General features: G+C 46.8%; 1 protein-coding gene across 1 annotated transcript; it reads left to right on the top strand.

Moving 5' to 3' along the window:
* The first annotated feature begins 12,129 nt into the window (after positions 1-12,129).
* Positions 12,130-15,581, top strand: ASCL2 (achaete-scute family bHLH transcription factor 2). Its single transcript, XM_053287318.1, has 2 exons — positions 12,130-13,246; positions 14,662-15,581. The coding sequence occupies exon 1, from the start codon at positions 12,462-12,464 to the stop codon at positions 13,218-13,220; it is 759 nt and encodes a 252-aa protein (XP_053143293.1). The 5' UTR covers positions 12,130-12,461; the 3' UTR covers positions 13,221-13,246; positions 14,662-15,581.
* The last annotated feature ends 8,565 nt before the right edge of the window (positions 15,582-24,146 follow it).

A 24,146-nucleotide genomic window follows, 5' to 3' on the forward strand; every position in this document is an offset into this window, starting at 1 on the left:
CCACCCACCCAGTCGCTCACCCGGTCGGTAGATACTAAGCGAGAGGAGCTCCGGCACAGAGCTCCTCTCGCTAGGAAGGCCTCCGGGAGAATGGTGGCTTGCGCGCGCGCGCATGCGCGCGCCGCAAACCACGCCGTTCTCCGGAGGCCCGGTCTACCTGCCGGGAAAGGGCCGGGTAGACCGGGCCTCCGATCGCTGGGTAGACCGGGCCTCCGATCGCCGGAGGCCCGGTCTACCCAGCGATCGGAGGCCCGGTCTACCCGGCCCTTTCCCGGCGGGTAGACCGGGCCTCCGGAGAACGGCGTGGTTTGCGGCGCGCGCATGCGCGCGCAAGCCACCATTCTCCCGGAGGCCTTCCTAGCGAGAGGAGCTCTGTGCCGGAGCTCCTCTCGCTTAGTATCTACCGACCGGGTGAGCGACTGGGTGGGTGGGGGGGCGGGCGGGCAGCTAGCTGGGAGGGAGGGAGGGCTGGATGTTTTTAAGAGTGATTTCGCGGCGGCGGCGGTGGTGGCGGCGGGGGGGGGGGGCGGCTGGTTTCCAGCGCCCCTATAATGTTAAATACGGGCGCTGGCGGGGGCAAGGAGGCGGGAGGGCTAAGCAAGCCCTCCCCGCCCTAAAAACAAGGCCCCCCTTCGGTGCCGGTCCGGACTTCTCCGGACTGTGCACATCCCTAGTTCTTGGGTGGCTGGAAATGACTTCTGATGTTGTTTATGGCTGCCATTTTGCAGCACAGAGCCATTTTGTGGCTCTTTAAAAATTCTGAGAGTTTTCACAAAAATTTGGAGGGGGGTGGCTTGCTGGAGGCCTGGAGAGCAAGGTACTGAGCTTTATTCCCTTTATTTTTGCCTTTTGGGCCCCTTTTGTAGCCTAAAGAACCTAACCCCTGGATTCCCATAGAGGTAAGGTTTTGTTATTCACGGTTTCCATATTCACTGTTATAGGTGAGAAGGAACCCCTGCAAATAACGAGGGACACCTGTATATCATAAGGCTGATATGACGACTGTTGGTTGCTGAGCAAAGACCTGTAATCACCACTTATGATGCTTGTTAAGGAAGCACCCTTAACTGAATGTCATCCATAGATTCAGTGTTGTCAAAGTATCTACTGTTGAAATAATGCAGTGGATCTCAGAATGTGTGTGTGCGTGTGTGTGGTGGTGATGGGGAGGTTGGGGTTGGTCCTTATGTGGGATACAAGAATCGTAAAGCTCTAGAAGAGGAGACGATCCAGCACACAGGCAGAACCTAGGGTACGCCCCCTACTGCCAGTGTTACAGCCATCCAAACTGGTCTGCTTCTCATGGAAGCTGCAGAGAAGCAGTAAACCTTATAGGAGTTCCTGGCCAGAGCAGCAGTTTCTCTGAACCTCCGCCTTTTCCATGGCTAGCTGGCATTGAGAAGGAGCTTGAGATGCCCTGTTCTAGTTTTCTTCTAATGCTAATGTTTCATTAGAGAGCCAGCGTGGTGTAGTAGTTAGAGTGCTGGACTAGGACCGAGGAGACCCGAGTTCAAATCCCCATTCAGCCATGAAACTAGCTGGATGACTCTGGGCCAGTCACTTCTCTCTCAGCCTAACCTACTTCACAGGGTTGTTGTGAAAAAGAAACTCAAGTATGTAGTACACAGCTCTGGGCTCCTTGGAGGAAAGAGCGGGATATAAATGTAAAAAATAAATAAAAATAAATAAATTAATTAAAGCCCAGTCACACACAGCAGAAGGCTGCATACATCCAGCTGTGTAAAAAGATGCTGTGTGCAAGCAAGCTATAAAGGAGGTATCATCGTGACTTCTAAACCCATCCTCTCCCTAACTAAGATGGAATTGAAGAACCCAACTGAAGAAATGGAGTTTGAGACATCCACTGCCCTCTCCAGGATTCAGGGGATCCCATCTTGGCAGGATGCTCCCTTGTCCATGAGGCGCAGCTCTGGTTCCCGACATGCTCGAATGTGCCTGTTTCTCCCATCCCCAGTGTTAACGAGAGCCATACTGCTTGCAAGCAGGCTATTCAACAGGTAGAACTGTGTGGGTAGACTCAGGTAGTCTCCCTGGGATCAGATGACAAAACATCAGCATATTGTTGCACTTCAGACCAAATCTCCAGACAACCTCTCAGAGGCTTTATGTAGATGTTAAATAGTATGGACAACATGAACCCTGTGGAATAGGGGTAAGGAATAGTCAACCAGCACCACCTGCTGGAACCTCCTATCAAGATAGGACTGGAACCAGTCCTCCAATCTCTGCCCCTGGTAGGTGGTTTAAAGAATACCATGGTTGACAGTACTAAATGCTGCTGAGAGATCCAGCAGGACCAATCTCCCTGTCGAGTTCCTAATGTAGGTGATTCACCAGGGCAATCAAGTCATTTTTCAGTTCCAAATCCAGGATGGAAGACAGATTGAAAGAGATCTAGAAAGGATTTCTCATTCAGCACCCTGAAACTAGGCAACCACAAAAGGAAGAATATAAATATATTATTTCCACAAAGGGGAGATTGTATAGCTTCCAGTAATTCTCCAGGTTGGAGGGACCGAGAGGATGTTTCTTCAAAAGAGGTAGCACCACCACATCCTCCAGGCATGGTGGTATCCTGCCCTCCCTCAATGCAGTATTAACAATCACCTCCAGACTTTTGATGAATCATTGGGAGTTAATGAATCCCATTGGGACAGAACTCAGAGGGGTCCTTGAACTGTTAAGTCATCTGTGAACTAAAGCCATAATAGGAAAGCACTGTAGAACCACACACTGGTGGCATTTCCACCACAGGCTATTCGTTTTACCCTGCATACCACAGGCTTTACAAGACAATACAGGTCACTCTCAAGTACTTGAACAGTGGCTTTGAACTCCAAGCCTCATATCAAAGAGCATGAACCAGCAAACAGGAAAACTCAAAGTAGGCACTCTTGTCATCTGTGGATGCACACTACAGTCTCAGGTATCCTGGTCTCCATTCCATTTGGCCTTCTTAACACTACTTGCAGTTAACTCAATGGCCCATGAAGTTTTGGATGTAAGCAAACTTCCATGGAAAAGCATACTAATTGTCAATTGATCAATCAAGTTATTGAAAGATAACTTGATCACACAGTCTTTTTCTCTTCCCTCTTCCACCAAATTTGTTTGCTTTGTCTGCTCCACTTCGGGAGCAGAGAAAATGGAGAAATATGTTGGTGGAAGGGGAAGAGAAAGAGGGAGCTATCAAGCTGCTAAGAGAGGCTGCCACTCCATTCAAGACTCTCTGTCCTCATCACTGCTGACCTACAATTTCAAACCATGGTGCACCCAGAAGGTGAGGCGACCCAGTGGAAAAGAAGATAGGGGGTCTATTCTCACAATCAGCCAAAATCGGGCTAGGAGAGCCTAGGAGAGGGCTCCCGCTGGGATCGTCTGCGGGGTGAGCGGCCTTAGCCCACTCTCCCAGCAAAAGCGGGTCTCACTGATTGTGAGACCCGCCTCATGGATGTGTAGAACATTTTGCTGGTGAAATATTCTGACTCAAAAGGGGTCATTTTGAGTGTTACAAGCTCAAAACAGAACACCCTTTAAATAAAGGGCCTGTTTTGAGCTCAGAGCAGAACAACCTCAATTTTGATTAAAAGGTTTCAATGTTCTGAGTGCCATTTTGGAGGTCTGTTTTTCCCTTGCTGATTGGTTTTCCGGTACTGGCTTTCAATCTCCTTGCTTCTTGGTTGGCCTTTTATCATAGAAATCAAGTGTTGTCATGGGCAACTGGTCCCCCATTGGCACTGGAGGGGAGGGAGAGGGACAATTTCGGATGGAATTTCAAAATGTATTCAAAAGGACTGAGAGGCTGAGAAAACCTTTATGCCTCTCCTGAAGAGGATACATCAGGAGAGGAGGAAGGTAGGTTTGATTTTGTAGTTTTCTTTTCCCAGCACTGAGTATAATATGCTGTGATATTGCTGCTATAACTATCTGGTTTTGCTGGATCTCAGATTGACAAACGTAGAACTTTGGCCTGTCTTGAACCTTCCTTGAGTTGTGTTTTGTTTTGTTTGTGAGATGGTGTTGTGGTGAGAAGTGGCAGCGCTCTTTCTCTCTGACTGCTGTGATGGTGAGACCCATATCTGGACTTGAGAGTAACTGATGCATCTGTTCATCAATCTGCATTGCAAGGTGTACTCAGTCAAAATGTGGCTGAAGTTGCATTAGTTGAGCTTATGAATATGCTTACTGCTAAGTAAGGGTGCTGCTGTGGCAGCTGTTGCAATGCAAGCAAGTAACGTAAGGAGTCATAATTGTGTGTGAGAGAGCAACATGTACTAATGAAGTTACTGCAGCACAGGAATTTTGGCTGGCAGAGGATTCTAGGTCAGTGATTCTTTTTTGGCCATTTTTGGACTGTGTTTGAAATGCGTGTTCTGTGTTGGGAAGGTTAGATTCACTTTTGCTGTGTGCTTCTGCAATGGTCCCCCCCCCCCAAGACACGGTTGCAAAATGCATTGCAAATTGCAATGCAAAACTTGTGTGCAGTTAACTCTATGAGTGCAGCTTGTTCTGGCCATAGGGAACAATGGGGAACTTGAAAAATCCCATTGTTCCCCATGGGTTGCTCCTAGGGGCACCCTAGAGGGTTGGGTGGTAGGGCATAATGGGTGCTACCTACCACCCAACTCATAAAAGAAATGAGCAAGTGAGCAATTTTAAATGATTTCTAACTCCCCCCCCAACCCCCATAGGATCCTATAAGGGTTTGGGGGAAAGGTTAATAATTTATTTCAAACTGCCCATTTATTTTGTGGGTTGAGTGGTAGGTAGCACACATCATGCCCTACCACCCAACCCACTTTGGTGTCCCTAGGATCTACCCATGGGGAACAATGGGGTGTTTCAAGTTCCCCATTGTTCCCTATGGCCAAAACACTCAGAATGTTTTGAGTTGTTCCATTGAAACAGCCGACTCGATCACTGTTTCAACAGAATGTTTTGGCTGTTTTGCGTTTTATTTCAGGCTCGAAACAGAACACAAAATCCTATTTGTGCACATCCCAAGAAGAGGATGGAACCAGAATCAAGGGATAGAGCTGGCAGCTAATTGCCTTTTGCCTAAAGTGGCAAAAGGCAATTCGCCAGCACTGCCCAGGCAAACTGATAAAAGCTCCAAAAAGATCACTCTAAACCAAGCCTGCTCAACTGTTTTTGGACTACAACTCCCATAATTCCTCACTACACTGGCCAATAGTCAGGGGTTATAGGAGTTGTAGGTCAACATCTGCAGGAGGGCCGAAGTTGAGCAGCCCTGCCACTTTGGACACCAAAGTGGGTTGGGTGGTAGGGCACGATAGGTGCTACCTACCACCCAACCCACAAAAGAAATGGGCAAGCGGGCGATGAATGGGCAACAAAAGGGCTCCACTTCCAAGCTTTACTGTACGGAATTCAGAACTTGCTGGGGTTTCTGTGAGTTGAATGATCCTTTGAACAAGCCTTTGGGTTTCACTAGTTGTTCAGTGAGCCTCTGAATCAGGCACAAGAAAAACAGATACAATAAGACTACTTATCACTGTATCTTGTGCTGAAAGTGGAGAGCACCAGAAGATTCAAATCTGGATTAAAGGAGTGGTACTTATTATTATTTAAAATATTTATACCCTGCCCCCTCCAGTACACTACAGCTCGGGGCGGCTCACAACATCAACAAAACACATACAGTGTAAAATAAAACATTAATAAAGTTAACAAGTTAATAGACCACATACACTGGAGAACCATGGAGGACAATATTTCCTTCCTTGTTTAGCCTTATTTTGAAAATGTATTTTAAACTCTGAAATACAAAGCATTCTATTTTGGCAACAAATGACCTTTTAAAATTCTTTTTGGTGACTTTTCAAAACTAGCACTCAGCCTAGAGTTGATCTATTGGTGAAAGGTTTGTATGTGGCAATTAAATAAATGTTGCATAGAGGTATTGTTATTATATAAACAACTCTAGAGTAGCATTGGCAATTTATGGTGTTTGCAGGGGAACAGAAGGCAAAGTTTTATTGTGTATTACTTGCAAGTACAGCCAGAGATTTTTTTTCTTCAGTTGCATTAAATTGATTCTGAGAAGACAGGTTACTCAATCCTTTCCACACATCTCCTTCATTTCAAATTAAATAGGGGAGAAAGGACACTTGGTGTGTGTAAGGTCACACTAGGCATGCATGCAAACACATGCTAAAAAGGTATGCTTCCAACTGGAAGGGTCTCTTCTTCCAGCCGAAAATGCAGCACAGAGGGCTTATCTTGATTAGGAGGGACTGTAGCCTGCAGGGAGAGGGACGTTAACTCCCCTTGCATGGTTTTCCAGCTGATAATGGCACCCCGCCATCCATCAGCTATTTGCCAGACATGGATATTTGCAGAAAGATGGAAGCATGAAGGATTTGGTACTTTGCATGTCTCTTTTTCTGTAGATGAACAGCCAGTATTTTTCCAGTGTGTCCCAATTCCTTTCTCCTCATGCCAGCATACTGTGTGTGTGTTTTTTTAAAAGCACATGTCAATATGGCAAACTTGGAGCAATTGAAATATTGAGGTCATTCTCATGATCAGCCTTTTGTGGGCAGGAAGTTACCCCAGGTACAGAGGCTTGTCTGGAGCCATGAGAACCGATTCCATCTTGTGCCTGCCTAACTGGGCAGCCTAACTTTTGTACCTAGGCTTAAACCAAGGTAGGACAGAAACCCCTGCTGTCCTACCACAGCTTTTGATTGTGTGGGAGATCACTGCAACTTCTTCAGCTCCCAGGAGCCAGCAGCCATGTCGACAAATGAGTCCAGTGGAAAGTGGGGCCAGGGAGAGGTGTGCTGCTCCATTGCTGAGGGCTGCCTCTCCATTGCCTGTGTGATGCATTGTGGGATACTGGAGGACTCCCAGCTCCTGCATGCAGCCCTGAAGAATGCCGCTTGTTTGTGTGGGAGGAGTAGTGGGGTCCAATGGAGGCGCTGATCATGTGGGAGGAAGCAGGTAGGCTTCTGTCTTCCCTCCAGCTCATCACTGTTTGGTCATGTGAAAGGGCTGATTATATTTTTCTGTGCTAAATGGGATCAGCCACAAAAGTATGATTGGCTGAAGATTACAGCACACATCAGTACACTGAGGAAAAAATGCATTTTTAATGCCCACAGCCTCTCCACTGGCAAGCCCCAGGCACATCAACAGTAATGATGGTACACTCACACTCAACATGCAGGGCTGGAACTGGCAAATTGCAGGATTCAACTAAGCATTAATTTAATCTATATGAATTAGGGTTTGTGCAAGTGCTCAGCGGACAGAGTAAATGCTTGGTGATATACCAAAAAACCCCAAACCTTCCTTTAAATTAAATTTGTTTCAGAAGACCTTTCAGAAAGCTGACTCCCATTAATGCTATCTATCTATATAATTCTCTAAGGCGTGCATGGCAGCTCTTGTGAGAGTTCGTGAGCAGAAGCATCATGGTGATTTGGCAGTGGAGATTCCATATGCAGATAGTGAGGAGGAGCCTGTGAGAGCAGAAGCACCATGGTCATTGGGCATTGGGGATTCCATATGCAGATAGAGAGAAGGAACCTGTGATGGTTAAGGACAGTTGGAATGCAACTGTTACTGGTCGGAAGATGTTCTTGATTGTAGAGGAGAGAATTCTGTATAAAAGGATAGTGGGCAGGGGTCTGTGAAGTGAGGGGTTGTGAGGGAGGAAAGAGCCTCTTCAGGAGAAGGAGGCTGCTGTTAAGTGAATTAGATGAGAAAACAAGATAAACAAGATCTGTTAGCTCAGGAAGGGAGGGAGAAAAAATGGGGGGGGAGAAGGGAAGGAAAGAAAGAGGGGAAGAGCAAATGGAGGAGAGAGAAAGAGAGAGAAAGGGAGGGGAAGAGAGAGAGAAAGAAGGAAGGGTGAGGGACGGGCCCGAGCCTGTCAGAGGCCTGAGGGGAATGAGTGGCCATGGTGGTGCCTATTGGCAGCAACGCTGCAGCCACAACCAAGAGGGGTGAGGAAGATGGAAGCAATGAGATGGAGGAGGAGCAAGAGTGCGGCTCAGGTGAGAGTGGAAAGATCTTTGAGGTGAGGTGGGCTGTGGCAGGGGGAGAGGGGAGCAATCAAGTACTAGCATGCAGATGTTCTGCACGCGTTAAGCTAGTTTTTAATCCACATGGAATAAATTTGTTGTGCATCTGTACTCTTTAAATCTTTCTAACACAGGGAAGAGCTATTGGCTAAAATTAAGGAATGAGCAAAGACAATGTCTGCAATTTGCACTCCGAAGCTAAAAGATTTACACCATGAGAGAGACACTGGCCGAATTCACATGTAACACAGACCCCCAATGGACCCACAGGTCCTCACCTCTCCCCCCACCCCATCTCCATTTGGACATTCAGGATAGCCTCCTCTTTGCAATCAGAGAGACTGCAGAGAGGCGGCGGAGCTGGTTGTGCAGGCTTCCTCCTTGAAGACAGCCTGCACAGACAATCAGCAGGAGAGAAAAGGAGGCGGTTCCTCCCTCAACTCTAGTCCAGCCAAATGCAGCCTCCTGTCCTACATTCGGATGAAAAAGAGGCTCCCTAGACCCTCGGTTTGGAGCAGCAAACCTCACTACTACAAACCAGAGGTTGAAATCAGAGTCTTGTCAGCACAACCTCGGGTTGTGCTACAGATGGAACTGGAGTTGGCTGGGTTCAGACGTAATGGTAAGGAAACTGTGGGTTCCTTCAGCTCTGGTCCCCCATTATGTGCAAATGTGGCCACTGTTTCGTTAGCAAAAACATCTACTGCCTGTGATAAGAAAAATGTAATTGATAGAACTGAAGAATCTAGGCTGTGGGAACATCCCACATCAGCATATGGAAATTTATCAATTAATTGTAACATGTTCAAAGAAGATCGGTACAAGAAGGGGGCCACTGAGATGTAGGGGAGATCAGACAACCTCTGGGTGGAGATCCAGGGGAAGCGTTAGTCTCCTTGCTTTTTGCCAAGCCATGGGCTTCTGGAAGCGCCCATCCCCTTACTTTGGAACTCTATACTCAAAACTTAAATCAAGCTGACAGCTGCCTGCCTCTGGTATGTTCTGCAAAATGAACTCTGCTCTAATATATCCTCATTCCTTCCCCCCCACCCCGACCCCACTGGTCCTAGTTCTGGGTTGCTAGACTTGTTTGCTTACCATAATTGCTTCTCCCTTTTTCTTCTAAATAAAAGTTTAAGGGAACTTGTTGTGAGTTTCTTGCATTTGTCTCCACAAAATCCAACACAAATATGGAACCCAAGTGAGGTTACACCAGACTCCTAGTGCTTATGCTGAGTGTGCTGCAGAGCATGTGCACACACCCCTAGCAGGCCTGGAGCACAACAGGATCAAACTAGAAGTCCATGCAAATGCACTTTTCACAGGCATACTTCCAACTGGACATACCTCATCTTAAAACACACACACACCCAAAAGTACAGCTGCAGGGGTCTCTGATCCTGATTGGGACCGTGGTGCAGGTAAGAGAAGGCAAGCTCTTTCCCTGTGTGCCATCTTCCTGTTGAAAACTCCCCTGCCCTAGCTGCTCTTTGTCCCAGAAGTGATTAAACAGCCGCTGCAAGTGCACAGTGCAGTTTTATGAGGGGGTTGTTTTCTGTAGGGAAGTGCATGAACCAAGGTCAGCATGGTGCTGCTAACCACACAAATTGAGCCTGTGAATGCATGGATGCCATGTGCATGCCGGCACTACACATGGGTTCTTGCGATGAACACCACCGCAGCAGGAAGCTGTATGCGGCGGTGGAGAGCAGGTAAGGACCTGCTCTCCTTCTTTATAAAGAACTAGTATTTTTAAGCCCGTTATGATAACGGGCGCTAGCTTTCTATCCTGTCTTTTCTGTCTCTCTCTCTCTCTCTTTCTGTCTCTTTTTCCCCCTTGTCTCCTCTCTCTTTTTGTTTTTTGTTTTGTTGTTGTCTCTGTTTTTGTTCTTCCTTATTTTGCTTTTACTTTTTTGGGGGGGGGGGGTGGATGAATAACGGCCAAAATGGCCCATGAGAAGGTGGCCACCCCCGCCTATCGCCCTCCCGCGCACCCAGCTGCCGGAGCCCACCTTACCCGCTCCAGCCTGAAGGAGAAGAGAGGAACTCGGGAACAGAGCTATTCTCTGTGTTAAGCTGCTGCCCATACTGTCGCAAAGGACGCAATAGGCGTCCTTTGCGTCCATAGTGGCAGTTTGAGCAGTGACTTAGCACAGAGAGGAGCTCTGCTCGTGAGCTCCTCTCTTTTCCCTCGGGCTGGAGCGGGTAAGGTGGTCTTTGACAGCTGGGAGGGCGATAGGCGGGGGCGGCGGCCTTCTCATGGGCCATTTTCGCCCTTAATCTTTTTTTGGGGGGAGCGGGGAAGGTGATTTTGGGCAGCTGGGAGGGCGGGTGAGCAGGCGGCGGCGGCTGTGAGCGGGCGGGGGCCTCGTTGGCGGCTTCGCCGCCACCTCGCCCAGCTTCATTTTGGGCAGCTGGGAGGGCGGGTGAGCAGGCGGGGGCGACGGCTGTGAGCGGGCGGGGGCCTCGTTGTCGGCTTCGCCGCCACCTCGCCCAACTTCCCTGTCCCCCATCTCGGTCTTCCCCCGTCGCCATTGCCCTCGCCTTTTTCAGGGCGGCCGCTTCTGGTTGCCTCGGCCTCCTCTCGCCGTGCCGCAGCTCATGGCCGAGGCGGCGGCTCTGCCGCCACCTCGGCCACTTTCCCCCGCTGCCACACACCGGCTAATGGCCGCCCATGGCTGTGGGACACTGGTGTCTGAGATCCTGTGTCCCTTGGGCTCTTCTGGGCCTGCGCTTCGCGCAGGCCCAGAACAGCCCAGGGAGGCAGGGACGCAGATCCCCAACGTTCCAAAGCCACGGCCACTCACTTAGCCTTTTATTATATAGGATCCCGCTCGCTTCTCCCCTCCCCACAGCGCCAAACCAGTGTATGAATGTCAGTTCATGCACATCCCAAATTTTCTGTCGGAAAACATGATGTGATGAAGAACTGACTTCTCTGCCACAGCTTTGATTAAGAGTGACTTCTCTGCTAGTGCCACAGCCCTGTTCAAGATTGCACTCCCTTACAACAGGGTTTTTTGGGGGGGCGGAGGCTGGAACACCTTTTCAAAGCACTTTTGGGGCAAGTCTCACTTGATCCTTCTACTGGACCCCATTTCTTTTTTCCTGCGTTTGTATGGAATATCCAAGTCCATAGAGGAAACTTTTCAAATTAAATTCCTTGTTGTTGCATCTCAGATAGCAGGCTGGGACAACTTAATGAGAACCAGAATTGTGCAGACAATGTGATGAATACTGGTGACAGGGAGGGGGGTAACTGCACATCTCTGCTCCCAATCTTCTTGCCTTTGACTGAATGTCTGCATGGAGTCCAGGATTCCCAATGACCTGGAGAAAGCCCTACAACTGCATGCACGCAGACTATAACATACATTCAAGCAAACACATTGCAGTTAATAATGTGGACAGCACTATGAGCCTGCTCCAGTGCTCCCCTACATGGACACTGTAATGCCTGTTTATGTGGTCCTTGACGGATATGCTGCCAGACAGCAGGGACTGTATTAGGCATGGACTCTGTAGACTGCTTTCCCCAAACATCTACAGTTCCTTAGATTGAACACAGAAGATACAGGAGTCCTTTATAGCACCTGATGAAGTGGAGTCCCCACACTAAAGTTTATGCTAGCCTTATGATGCCCCAAGAAGTCTCCGTCCTAATTTGAAAACATTTTGGCAACCTTAACCTAGGTATAGGGAGGGAGGGAGAGTTCTCCGGGCTCTTGCAAAGTAGTTTACCAAAAGCCAATGTGTAACGCGGAGACTCGACAGCTCTTGCCCCACTTGCGCACTGCTTTCACAGGTACTACAACGGTCGAATAGAAACTTGCCCAGACCCCAGCCTGGCCGCATTCGGATGCAAATGAGCTCGAGCGCGTGCTCCTCGCAAGGAGGAGGGATTGTTTATGGAACCTCTGCCGGGAGCCACGCGCCGGGCGCACGAAGTTGCCAGGCGAGCTTCCCATTGGGTGGGAGGCGACTTGGGACCCAAGCGGGAGGTGGCGTGCGTGTGTGTGTCGGGGCGGGGGGAGTTGTATGTGTGGCGCACGGCGCGTCGCGTGCTGCTCCCGGGGGCTCGCGAGTGGCGGCAGCAGCAGCGCATGTTGATAAGGGGCAGAGCTGTGAGGAACCCTCTGCAGAGGTGCCTTGACCGTGCGCAAAGGAGCAAGGTTGCTTGCAAGAAAAGGCAAGGCGGGCTATTTCAAACGAAGTAGGGCTTTCGCTCGCAAGTTACGCTCCCAACGTTTGCTCCTGAAAGAAGCGAAGAGTCCGTCCTCCCCGAGCCACATTTTTCGTGCTGCTGCCGCCGAATTTGTCTGGCAGACCTTGGATCTTTGCAAAGTGCACCCCCGCCGCGGAGGCCGAGAGCAGGATAGATGCCCCAAGATGAACGGCGGGGCAATAGCAGCGGCCATGCAGCAGGCAGCCCATGCCACTTGCAAGAGTTACCCGTTGCATGGATGCAGCAGCACGAGCAACGGCTCCATGGGGATGAAGCTGCAGGCAGGGCAGAGCGCAGGAGCCTCTTCGTCTGGGCAGCAGCAGCAGCAGCTATGGAGTCCCAAGGGCTGTCCCGGCCCGGCTCAACAACAGTCCCTCGCGGCGCGCTGTAAAGGCTCCAAGCGGCGCTCCAGCTCGCCGGAGCTGCTGCGCTGCAAGAGGCGCTTGGCGTTCCCGGGCCTGGCGGGCCAGCAGTGCGGAGGCGGCGGGGCAGCAGCGGTGGCGCGGCGCAACGAGCGCGAGAGGAACCGGGTCAAGCTGGTCAACATGGGCTTCCAAACCTTGCGCCAGCACGTGCCCAACGGCGCCGCCGCCAAGAAGATGAGCAAAGTGGAGACGCTCCGCTCGGCCGTGGAATACATCCGAGCCTTACAGCAGCTGCTCGATGAGCACGACGCCGTCAGCGCCGCCTTCCAGGACGGTCTCTTGCCGCCTGCTCGAAGCTCCGCCACCGCCGCCTGCACAGGCGGAGGCAGCGGCAGCTCGTATTCCTCAGCCTCGCCCTCTTTCGACGGCCGCGAGGGCAGCTCGGTGGCTGGCTCGCCGCACTCGGCTTACTCCTCGGACGAGAGCGGCTACGAGGGGGCGCTCAGCCCCGAGGAGCAGGAGCTGCTCGATTTCACCAGCTGGTTCGGGAGCTACTGACAGTCCACCTCCCCACTCCTGAGCAGGTAAGGGGCGATCGCCGCTTGGAAGGACACGCCAGAAGCGAAACTTGCAATGCACGCTTTGCTGCCTTTCTCTGCTATTGTCTTTGGGTGCCTTCAAAATGACCGAGAGCGCCCCAGTTGCACTGCAAGGTGATAGGGTGATTTGAGCTCCCCATCCTATTGCGCACCTGCATGGATGGACCCCACTGAACATAGCATGACATACCATTAAATGTAGGCCCGTTGTAAAGTTATCTGTTCGACAGTTCTCCAGCATCTTGACTGTGATATTTTCATAGTAACTAATGGGGCCATTTGTGGACTAAAGTACAGTAAGGCCTTGTTGGCACAATCCTCTAAACTTGGGGCAGCTGAGGTTTTGAGTGATGCTATCCATGGGATCGCCATGCCACTGCCACACACTCATGTCTACCCAGAATCAGCTTTCAGTGTGATATCGCAAGTGCTGATTCTGGGCTGAGACCAGCCTGTGGCAGTGGCAGCATGCACACAATCGACTCAACCACTATGGCATGATGCACCAGCTTCTTGAAAACCACAGTTGCTGCAGGCTGTGAATCCGCTCTAAAATGGTTGAAAATTGCATCCTCCAAAGCTACCAGCCATGTAATATATTGAATTCTAAAGTGGCTTGTGGCTTGTATTGCATCATCAACTACACAATTTTGAAGTTTACTTGAAACTAGCAGGACTACCTTATACATGTGCTTGGGGCTGGTTTGTCAGTGGCCTTGGTGTTGAGATGAATATGCTTTTGTTCAAGAAACCCAAGTTGATTTCACTTCAAGATGTGTACTAGTTTGATTGCACAACTTTAAACATTGATTGCACAACTTTAAACGATTTGGATATGATTTGCTGTATTATTATTTCTCATCTTTTCAGTTAGTAGAGCTTTGCTTGTTGGACTTACTTGTGTCATGATTTGGAAAGAACAGAACTAGAGATAAAAATAATGCTTGCAGGCAAGTTTGCACTGCAAAGCAATTAATACTTCAGTCTTAAATCTATTCACTCTGAAGTAATGACTATTGATTTCAGTGGAACCTATTTCCTGATAAGTGCACTTAAGATTGTTGCTTATGTGTGCAAGGAATGTTTGATCAAAATACTGTTGGTTTTCTCCATCCCATCACAAATCCAGTCAGATCTTCCTAAAAATAGGAGGCCAAGAGACCCCCTTGCCCTTCTGAAACAGGATTGAACATATTGAAACAGCATATGGATCTAACTCTGCTTGGATTTTGTAGATGTTCATAAAATATAACATTTGAAAAGAAGTCTGTGGGTCAGATTTATAGAGCTCTAATTAGTCTAGATAGGTGACCAGGAAAGGAAACCCTGGTTGTCTCCCCTGAGCCCTGTTGGATATGTCAGTTACATGCTCCTAATGGCCTTTCTGTTTTCTTTTGTAGCAACGCTGAAATCAGTGCTGTGTAGAACCTCAGTACCTCATTGTCCCAGGCGCCTGTTAAGATGCAGCAGAAGAGCAACAAGGACTCTTAATTTAATATGCTTCTCCCTTTCCTCAAGCTTCGTTACAAAGGATTTTTGATAATAAGATCTCTGACATAGACATTCCAAGCTTCTTTCAGGGAACAAAGCCTGGTGGTTAGTGATAACTCTCTCTCCTTTTTACTTTTAAAAAAGTGCAATTATGTAAATAGATAATAGGGGCCAATGTTTTTACCTGCTGTTGTACAGTAGTTTATGGTGCCCTTTGACTTGAATTACCAATGAAATGGCTTTTTTCTGATTCCAGGGACATATGTGGAGATATACTGGGCTTCCACTTTTTAAATGAGTGTACTTTTTACTATGGGAAGGGGTGAAACAAAACTTGATGCTTCCTTTTTCTGAATGGGAAGGGGACTTTTGTAATGTCAATAATAGACTTTATATGTGTAACTTGAACTGCCTGTGGAAACACTGTTAATATGAAGACTTATTTTTGTACAAAATCTTTAGAAATTGCAAGAAGAATGGAAAGATTTGTAGAAGCCCACTCTACCCTCAACTTCCTAACACTGCCAGCTAGGATGTTTTGAGAAACTTACACAGCTTAGATAACAGTTTCCTAACATTTTCTACTAAAGGAGTGTACAACTGTTTATCTTAAATATGGTGTCCATGTTTTTGTTTGTTTGGGTCTGGTGTGAAGGTTCATTTATTTGTGTGTGTGTGGGGGGGAGAAACCCTGAAGTTTTATTTTTAATGTATTGAAGGTATTTTTGTATGCACTTGCTATGATTCATCAAGTTGTATATATGCAGTTTTTAAAAGAGTACCCTATTTTATGTAAATTGACTTTATAAATAAAATATATTTATAAATAGCTTTTGTTATCATACCTGCACACTTCTGCCCACCTGGGTGTGGGGAAAGAAGAAAGTGAAAGAAGAAGAACAAATGGTACTACTGCTTAAGTTTACTATTGCCCACAGTGCTATTCATAGATAGATACATTGATACATCGTTATGGATAGCATGCATGCATAGATAAATTGCTATCATAGATACATTTGTATGGATAACATTCTCTGTGAGTTTATTATATACGTGTACAAATACACACCATTTTAGGACTGAAAAGATTTCCAGGGTTTTAAAGTCCACTCCTTCAATAACTCTGAATTCTCTAACTAAAGCTACCCATGACAAATGTTTACCATGGCAAATGTTGACTTTCAGTAAGTAAAATGTTCCATGTGTGTGTAATGGAACAATGTGGGTCTTTTTTCATTTGTGTACAGAAAATGGAACACATCAGCTGATAACTGCTAGCATCAAGGTGGCAAGAAACAGTCACATGTACTCATGTGCACACTAGTGCCATTATTAGAAATAAAGGCCAAATAAAAATGACAATTATTTTGTTGACTATTGATAATGTTTATATCATAGCTGATACAACAGTTCTCAAGTAACAACTTTGGTGAGTAGGGCAGCATTTTTGTGACCAAGAACTTAATTACTATTGCTGATGAGAATTGTTTGGAGAAAGTGGATTATTCTGGTGATATTGCACTCTTACAATATTGTTACCTTACCATATTTATTTTCATCAGTAAATGGGGGAAACCTACTCTTGCTGTGAGATTTCTGTACAAGAAAACTGATCATCCAAGAAGAGGATGATATTCTCAAGTACTTATGATGATTTTGAGTCATTAGGAAATCTAAAAACAAAGGGATCATAAAGGGCTATTGAGCCATTAAAGGGTAGCTTAGGGTTTGCTTTCTTTGCTCAACATTCTGGCTGACAGCATGGTTGGTGTCAAGGCTGGCATGAGGTCTTTGCTGTGATATCTCTCCTATTATTCTGCTCCTATTCTGTGCTTTACTTGGTTCGGTTATGTTGGTTATATAGAGTTAATAAAGATGTCAGAATCTATCCCATTGTTAGCTCTGTAAAAGACTGATGAGTAGACAATTTCCTTTATATCCAGAGGTTGCAAGGAGACACCCTTACTTAGGAGCATTTCAAATGCATAAGCATCAGAGGATTGTCAAGAAACCTTTGCGTAAGAGTTATTTTACCTCTGGCTGTATTCTGAGGGCATGCTTAAGCAGCAGTTTGCCATAACCAAAAGGATCTGAGCGAAAAGGGGGTGGGGAGGGAGTGATGTACAATTTCCAGTACAAATATTCTTAATATTTTGCAAAAGCCTCATAACAACAAGCCAAGTTCATATCAACACAGAAACTTCCCAATGGGAAACTTGGGAACAGTATTCTTATATTGGCTGTCACTATATTCAGCCATTATTACCTTGCTAAACAGTTCCGGTTAAGATTTGGAGAGAGGGATTCAAATCTACTCTGTGTGCAGATCAAGCTGTCAATAATACAGACCACCTACAAGGCAGTAGGAAGCAGTACAAGCTTCCCCTTTTCATCCTAATTAACCCCTCCCATGTCAACAGTTTTTTTGGTAATCATGGCTGCAGTCTGCAAGCCACATACCGCAGTAGTAGTGGAAGTGCCCCATAGATTTCAGGTCAGGCCTTGCAGGGATTTACTTGTTAGCTGGAGCTTGCTAATTAGCAGGACCTTGCTAATTTGAACTCAGCAGGACTTGGTCTAGGATTGCAAGTGAAGGACAACAGCATCCATAACTGCCTTGCAGGGGGAAAAGGATAAAATCCAAGTATCTGAAGTTGAAAATGTGTACTGTAAACAATCCACATTTTGAACTTGTGTGCCTCAAAGAAGCTATATGTCTTGACTCCTGGAAGGTGTTCTTCATTGGCTCACAAGAAGGTTTCTTTAAGAAAGCAATTTCATTAGAACTCTTGCAAAATACAGTATCTTTGCCTGCAAACTGTTAAAAAGGAAGGCATGGCTTCTCTGTTTTGCTGGTAACCAGACTCCATTCTCCATACCAGACACATCCCAATGTGTATGTGATTATGTATACATGTGTGGATGGATAGATTTTATAAACTTCCTTTTCTTGTGCAATCCCAAGGTGGTGTACAGCATACATGCATAATAAAATACATAGTAAAAAAACAATGGCTGATATGATACACAGTGTTACCAAGTCACAGCGTTGCATCCCCAGGGCTGCTGTGGACTCCTAGGGTAGTGCTGTTAAGAATGGGTGGTAGTGCAAGCAGTGCTCCCACAGTTGTTGGGGGAAACTCGGGAAACGCTGCCTGTGCTGCCACCCATTCTTAACAGAACCAAGGCTGCCTTAGGAGTCTGCAGCAGCCCCACGGAACAGCATTACAGCTCTGTAACACTGTACATCATGCTGGCCATTTAACAAAATAGTGGCAGACATTCAAAATATGCTTGGCAGAACCTTTCACATGTGCAATAGAAAGGGGTGATTTTTGTAAAAAAAAAAAACCCTTCTTTCTACAGCCTGCTCTGTGCCTCCCAAAAACATGACTATGAGGATCTCACAATCCTCAGGACATTTTTGGGAGGGACAGAGGGTTGCAGGGGAAAGTGGGACTGGCAAAATGGCCTCATTGTGTGTGCACATTATTCCACATGTGCAATGTTTGGATGTCGGCCACTGAGCACAACCCAGCATAAATAAATATAGCTGCAGACCAAAGGTGCCAAGAGAGACCAAATCACCCCACTACTCAAAAACCTGCCTGAAAAGCAGTGTCTTTAGGAACTTGTGAAATGCTGACAACTGAGAAGGCCCTGTCCCATGAGCACAACCGCAGGGTTTCACCAAGTGTGGAGTAGCAGCAGTCATTGATGATCATGCACTGCCAGCTATTCCCTGCCTTGGTGGCCCCAAGTGTTGGTCACAGGGGCACTTACATGGGTCAGGAAAGGGTAGGGAGAGCAATGGGATGCCTCTATCACCTCTGTGGTTCTTAGGAGCTGAAAAAGCCCATCAAACTTGCTTTAGCAGTGCTGACAGGAACAAAGAGTTGAGACTACTGTCCCCCACTTGCTAGGAAAAACTGGATTTAGCTGCAAAAGTGCAACTCGGTGTAGGCGAGGAGCCAGCGAAATGGTGGCCTGTGTCCGGCCCCGCCTGGCGGCTCCTCTAGTAATGCCCTGTGTGCATGACATCACGGGGACGTGGCCCGGCTCCAGAGAGCCCCGAGTGAGTTCTCCCTCACCCACGCCCATCCATTTCAGGCAGCGTTTGCTGCCTGACAGCCTTTATTTCCCTTTCTCTCCCTCCAGCGAGGGAGAGAAAGAGAAATAAATGCTGTCAGGCAACAAGAGCTGCCTGGAATGGATGGGGAAAGCGCTCACTTGGGCTCTCTGGAGCCCGGGTATGGGCAGGGGAGAGCTTGCTTGGGGCTTTCTGGAGCCTAAGCCACATCCACATGATATCACACACATGGGGTATCACTAGAGGGGCCACTGGGTGGGGCTGGACACAGGCCGCTGTTCAGCTGACTCCGCACCTGTAGGTAGCACTGGAGCCCAAGGGAAGCATACTGGTTCAAGAATCCAGGGTCAGATAAAACTCAAAAAGTTTCCTGAGGGGACATACCAACTGACCTTCTTTCTTGACTAAGGCAATTCCAGGGAATCTCAAAAGATCCCATTAGAAAAATCCCATTAAAAGATCCCATAGGATGATGCAAATACAGTGGTTGAACATGCAAACACGGAAACTAGTTTCGGTTGGAAACACCTAGTAAACTAATCAGTGTTTTAGTGGGTACATCTCTGAGTTCCTATCACCCACTCCAGTCTTCTTTTGATAAAGAGGGAATGTGCATTTGTGAAACCTTATCTGACTTCTCTGCTGAGATAATGGGCTTTTAGCTCATTTGAGGCATCTATGGAGGGGAGGTAAACCAAAGGAGGGTCAGTTGTGCAGAGAGACCTTGAACAGAGAGTTAACTGCTGCGAGTTAACTTCGGGAGTCTACTCATGTGTCCCAGCATGGCGAAGCTGCGAGGTGAGCTCCCTTGCAATTTGGTTCTTTTGCAACTGCTAAATCTAGGGATAACTGTCCCACTGCCTACTGAGTGACTGTAATCATATGCCAACAGAGAGCTCATGATGCTGTGAGGCTCCTGAACATGTCAAAAGTGAGACCCATACATCTGCAGTCTCAAACATAGGCCGAGAGGCTTCTGGGAGCTGGCATGAGCAGCGCTAGCATTAGTGCAGTCATCCATGCAAACTCATGTATCACCGTACAGACATCTGTACATTTGAATAGCATAATGCCCGGATCAGACTAGAGAGTGTTAGATATAATCTGATATCACTGCCTTTGCATCTTCAAGAGTTGTAAGATGGTGTCAGAGATGCCAGATGTAAACACTCACCATCTTATTGAAAAATATTTGTTATTTCATATGAATACAGTATATTGGAAAGCTTGCATCCATGACCTGACCTCACTTTGGATGAAGCCCACATAGCTGGACTGCAGGGTTTGTGTAGGCTATTGTGCACCTAAAGAGACCAGAAATCTTTTGGAGCAGTAAACTTTACACTCTGTAAACACACCTAAAAACAGCAGTTATGATGGATGTTAGCCGGCTCCATGTGCCAGTGGGTCTCTCTGGATAATGAGCACTGTTGATCTATGATGAGAATTCTTGACATCTTTTTCTTTTCTGAAAAGCAGCCCCAGGATTGGAGAATGGGGCTTTGGCATGTGTGGGGAGCTTAATGCTTCTCCCATGTGGATTCCCTGATGCAAATTGAGCCTTGGTAGAGAAGACATAAGGCACTCATTATGTTGGTATGCCTTTCCCTCAGTAGCGAATACAGAAGCTCGGGGAGGGTGGGATTTGCATCAGTGAATCAGCACTGGGGAAAGAGTTAACCCACACCCCATGCTATGGTCTCAAACCAAATCATGCCCCCCACCCCACCCTGTGGCCACTTTTAGGATAAGAAAAAGACATTGGAAGATCCCATCACGGATCTCCTGTATCACGTCCAGTTTGATCCTCAGCTGAGATGGCTGATGGAAGCCTTTTTGGATTTATGCAACACTTTAAGGTATTGTGTTTATGTATTGTAAAGTATTTATGTAATACTTTAAGGTATTTCACTGCTAAGGCATGTTTAAGCATGATATTTAAATAACTCGTGATTGAGATGCTTTTTTGTAATGGGTGTTAGTGGACCAGCTTCCCACAGAGATTGCTCAGCCATGAAGATTTGGAACCTGAGGGCTCATTCTGAGCACAGGGAGTCCCCAAATTACAAATGGGTTGTGTTCCAAAAGTTTGTTTGTAAGTTGCATGTTCATAACTCAGAACGCATATAGTTCCTAAGAGGGATAACTTATTTGTATGTGAAGGTTAGTGTTTGTAAGTTGGGGACTTCATTAATTTAATATGGTATGGAGTTGCATTTGTAAGTATGGGTCATTTGTAAGTTGGATGTTTTTAAGTCAGGAAGTGCCTGTATTTGAACAGCAAAGCACAGCTTTGAGTTAGCTGTGATGTTACTGTTAAGTTAGATCAACTGCATCAACTTCAACAGCATGTAAAACTTTGAATTTTCATCAGTTATCAGAATCAGTTATCAGAATCAGTTATCACTGATGACACAATATTAAGCATTTTAGAGCAGGGTTTCTTAACCTTGGGCCCCCAGATGTTGTTGGACTACAACTCCCAACATTTCCAGACATGGCCTTTGTGGCTGAGGATGATGGGAGTTGTAGCCCAACAACATCTGGGTGTCCAAAGTTAAGAAACCCTGATTTAGAGGATTAATGTAATGCTTAAATATCACTTAATGGAGATGTTTCATTAATGGAAAAAATTCAAAACATATAATGTAAGCAGACACACACCAATGAAATATGAAATGGTTGTGTTTCTTTTAATAATAAAAGAATGCAAAGCAAAATACAGTTTATTCCTTCATTATTAAAAAGAAATGCAACCATTTCATATTTTATTCGTGTATGTGCTTACATCCCCTGCAAGTCCTGCTATGCTGCCTCATCGTGGCGGGAAACAGACCAAGAAACAGAAGAAAGCAAAATGGATGTCAGAATGGATGGCGGAAATTGCCAAGAAGAGGAGAGAAGCCAAAGACAAGAAAGATAAAGACCTCAGGAAAGAACTTAATATAGGGAATTTCAGAAAGCTGTTAGAAGAGACAAGAAGCACTACTACAGTGACATTTGTAAAGACCTTGAGGATGGATATAAATATGGAAAAACAAGGAAAGTATTCTAAAAGATCTCTGAACTCAGAAGGAGGTTCCAACCTTGAATTGGTAAGGGATGCCAAAGGACAGATAGTAACTGATTCAGAGAAGATCAAACACAGATGGAAGGAGTATACTGAAAATCTGTACAACAGGGACATCAATATCCAAGATACCCTAGAAGATATTCTCTATTTGGACTCTGGTCATTATCAAGTCAGAAGGCTACAGGAATGGATGAGAATAGCTACAGAAATATGGTAGGCAACGTAAGAAGAGCCACTCAAGGCTCTAACCAAACAATGCCAGAAAAATTGGAGAACGACACAGTGGCCAAGGGATTGGAAGAGGTCAGTCTACATCCCCATACCAATAAAAGGAGGCTTAACAGGAGGGATGTGCGAAACGTTTCGGGTACAGAACTATCTGTACCCAAATCTACCTGTTTCAGGCGATTTGTGCACAAAACAAATCACCCCTCTGCAAGTCCCAAAAGATTCGGCTCCAAAACAAAGTGCCTGAATTTTGGAGCCGAATGTTTTGTTGTTTCAGACCTCCATTTTGTGGTGATCTCTGTGTAGTCTCCATTTTGTGTTTGACATCTATTTGAATTTCCCATCCTTCCAAGGTTCAGATAGGTGAATGAAAGCACGGGCTGATCTGCTGACAATTCCCTCCTGGTTCCAGATTGGCTCTTTTGGCTTTTGCCACTCCTGATTGACCCCACATTGGCCAGAGGCAAGAAGGGAAATTGGCCAGGGTAGAAGAAGGGGCAAGGGTGGTGGTGGGGAGTTTAAGGAGGGATTTTCAATTAGATTTAAAGAGGCAGCAGCCTCCATTCTGCTTTTCTGCCTCGTGGGAGAAGAGAGAGAGAGAGAGAGAGAGAGAGAGAGAGAGAGAGAGAGAGAGAGAGAGAGAGAGCTTTGCTTTGCCTTGCCATGCCTATTGCCTTCTGCCTTGCCAGCCTGAGCCCAGCCTTCCTTGCCACCCAGGCTGCCTGCCCCTGCTGGCTGCTGCATGCCAGCCTTGGAATGGATTATCTGCTGCATTGTAGTTTTGTTCCTGAGAAGAAGAGAATTCTTTTTTCACCCCCTTCCTGCTGCTGAGAGAATCACGGCCTGCCTGTGCCTGAGGTGTCTATGCCAGCCACCAGCCACATCTCCTGTGGCCACTGGCCACCTGGCCAGCCACCCCCTTCCCCCTCATAAGCCTTCCAGGCTATTTCCCCAGCCCCCAGCCCCAAAATCTGAAGACAGAAGAAGGAGAAGAAGATTGAAGAAGAAAGAGTAGACTCAGAGACCAGACCACAGAAGTGGACAACTGGACACACAAAGTGGATGAAGCCCTAGATTGAGTGGGTGTACCCATTTTAACAAATTCTCTGGTAGCAAATGAGAGTGGATTCATTGTTTGTCATTGAAAATGAATCCACTCGCATTTGCTACCAGAGAATCTACTCTCAGAACACCTCAGAAACATGAAAACCCAGTACCCCATAGGCTTGTGGGTATGGGGGTGGCTGGCACTCTATGTGCACTACACCACCATTCACTCTGGGCCACCCTGGTACCCCCAAGTGGAGTTATGGGGCTGCCGAAATCCCCATTATTCCCTATAGGGGAAAAGCTTAAAGATGCACAAACTTCACAAATTCTTTTAAAATCACCTCTTTCACCAATTCCTTTGAAATCTGGAAGGTAGCAGGCACCCATTGGGGAACTACCACCTGACCTACTCTTCTGCCCCTAAAACCCCCTTTCTGCCCTGAATTTGCCCCAAAGACATGCCAACTAAAAGCTCCTTTAAAAAACAGCCCTTTGCCCAATTCCTTTGAAATCTGGGTGGTAGCTTCCTTGCACCCATTGGGCCCTACCACCCACCACAACCTGCTCTGGGCCACCTTGCTGCCACCCCCACCCCCCAGGGAGTTATAACTAAGGCTGCTGAAATCCCCATTATTCCCTATGGAAAAAATTTAGACACATAAACTTCAAAAATTCTTTAAACATCACCCGTTAGCCCAATTTCTTTGAAATTTGAGCGGTAGCGTCCACCCACTGGGCACTACCACACACACACCCCATTCTTTTGGCCCTGGGACCTTTTTTGATTCAAACTGATTCAGATTTGGATTTGGAAAATTTGGGTACAAATTGAATCTGTGGTGATTTGGGGAGTCAGATTCAGACCCAAAACAAATTGGGGGTGTTTCAATTTGGGTACAATTCAAAATGAAAAAATCGATTCGTGCACATCCCTGCTTGACAGATTGCGCAAA

The sequence above is a fragment of the Hemicordylus capensis genome, chromosome 1 (genome assembly GCF_027244095.1).
Source record: "Hemicordylus capensis ecotype Gifberg chromosome 1, rHemCap1.1.pri, whole genome shotgun sequence".
In the NCBI taxonomy this organism is placed as follows: Eukaryota; Metazoa; Chordata; class Lepidosauria; order Squamata; family Cordylidae; genus Hemicordylus; species Hemicordylus capensis.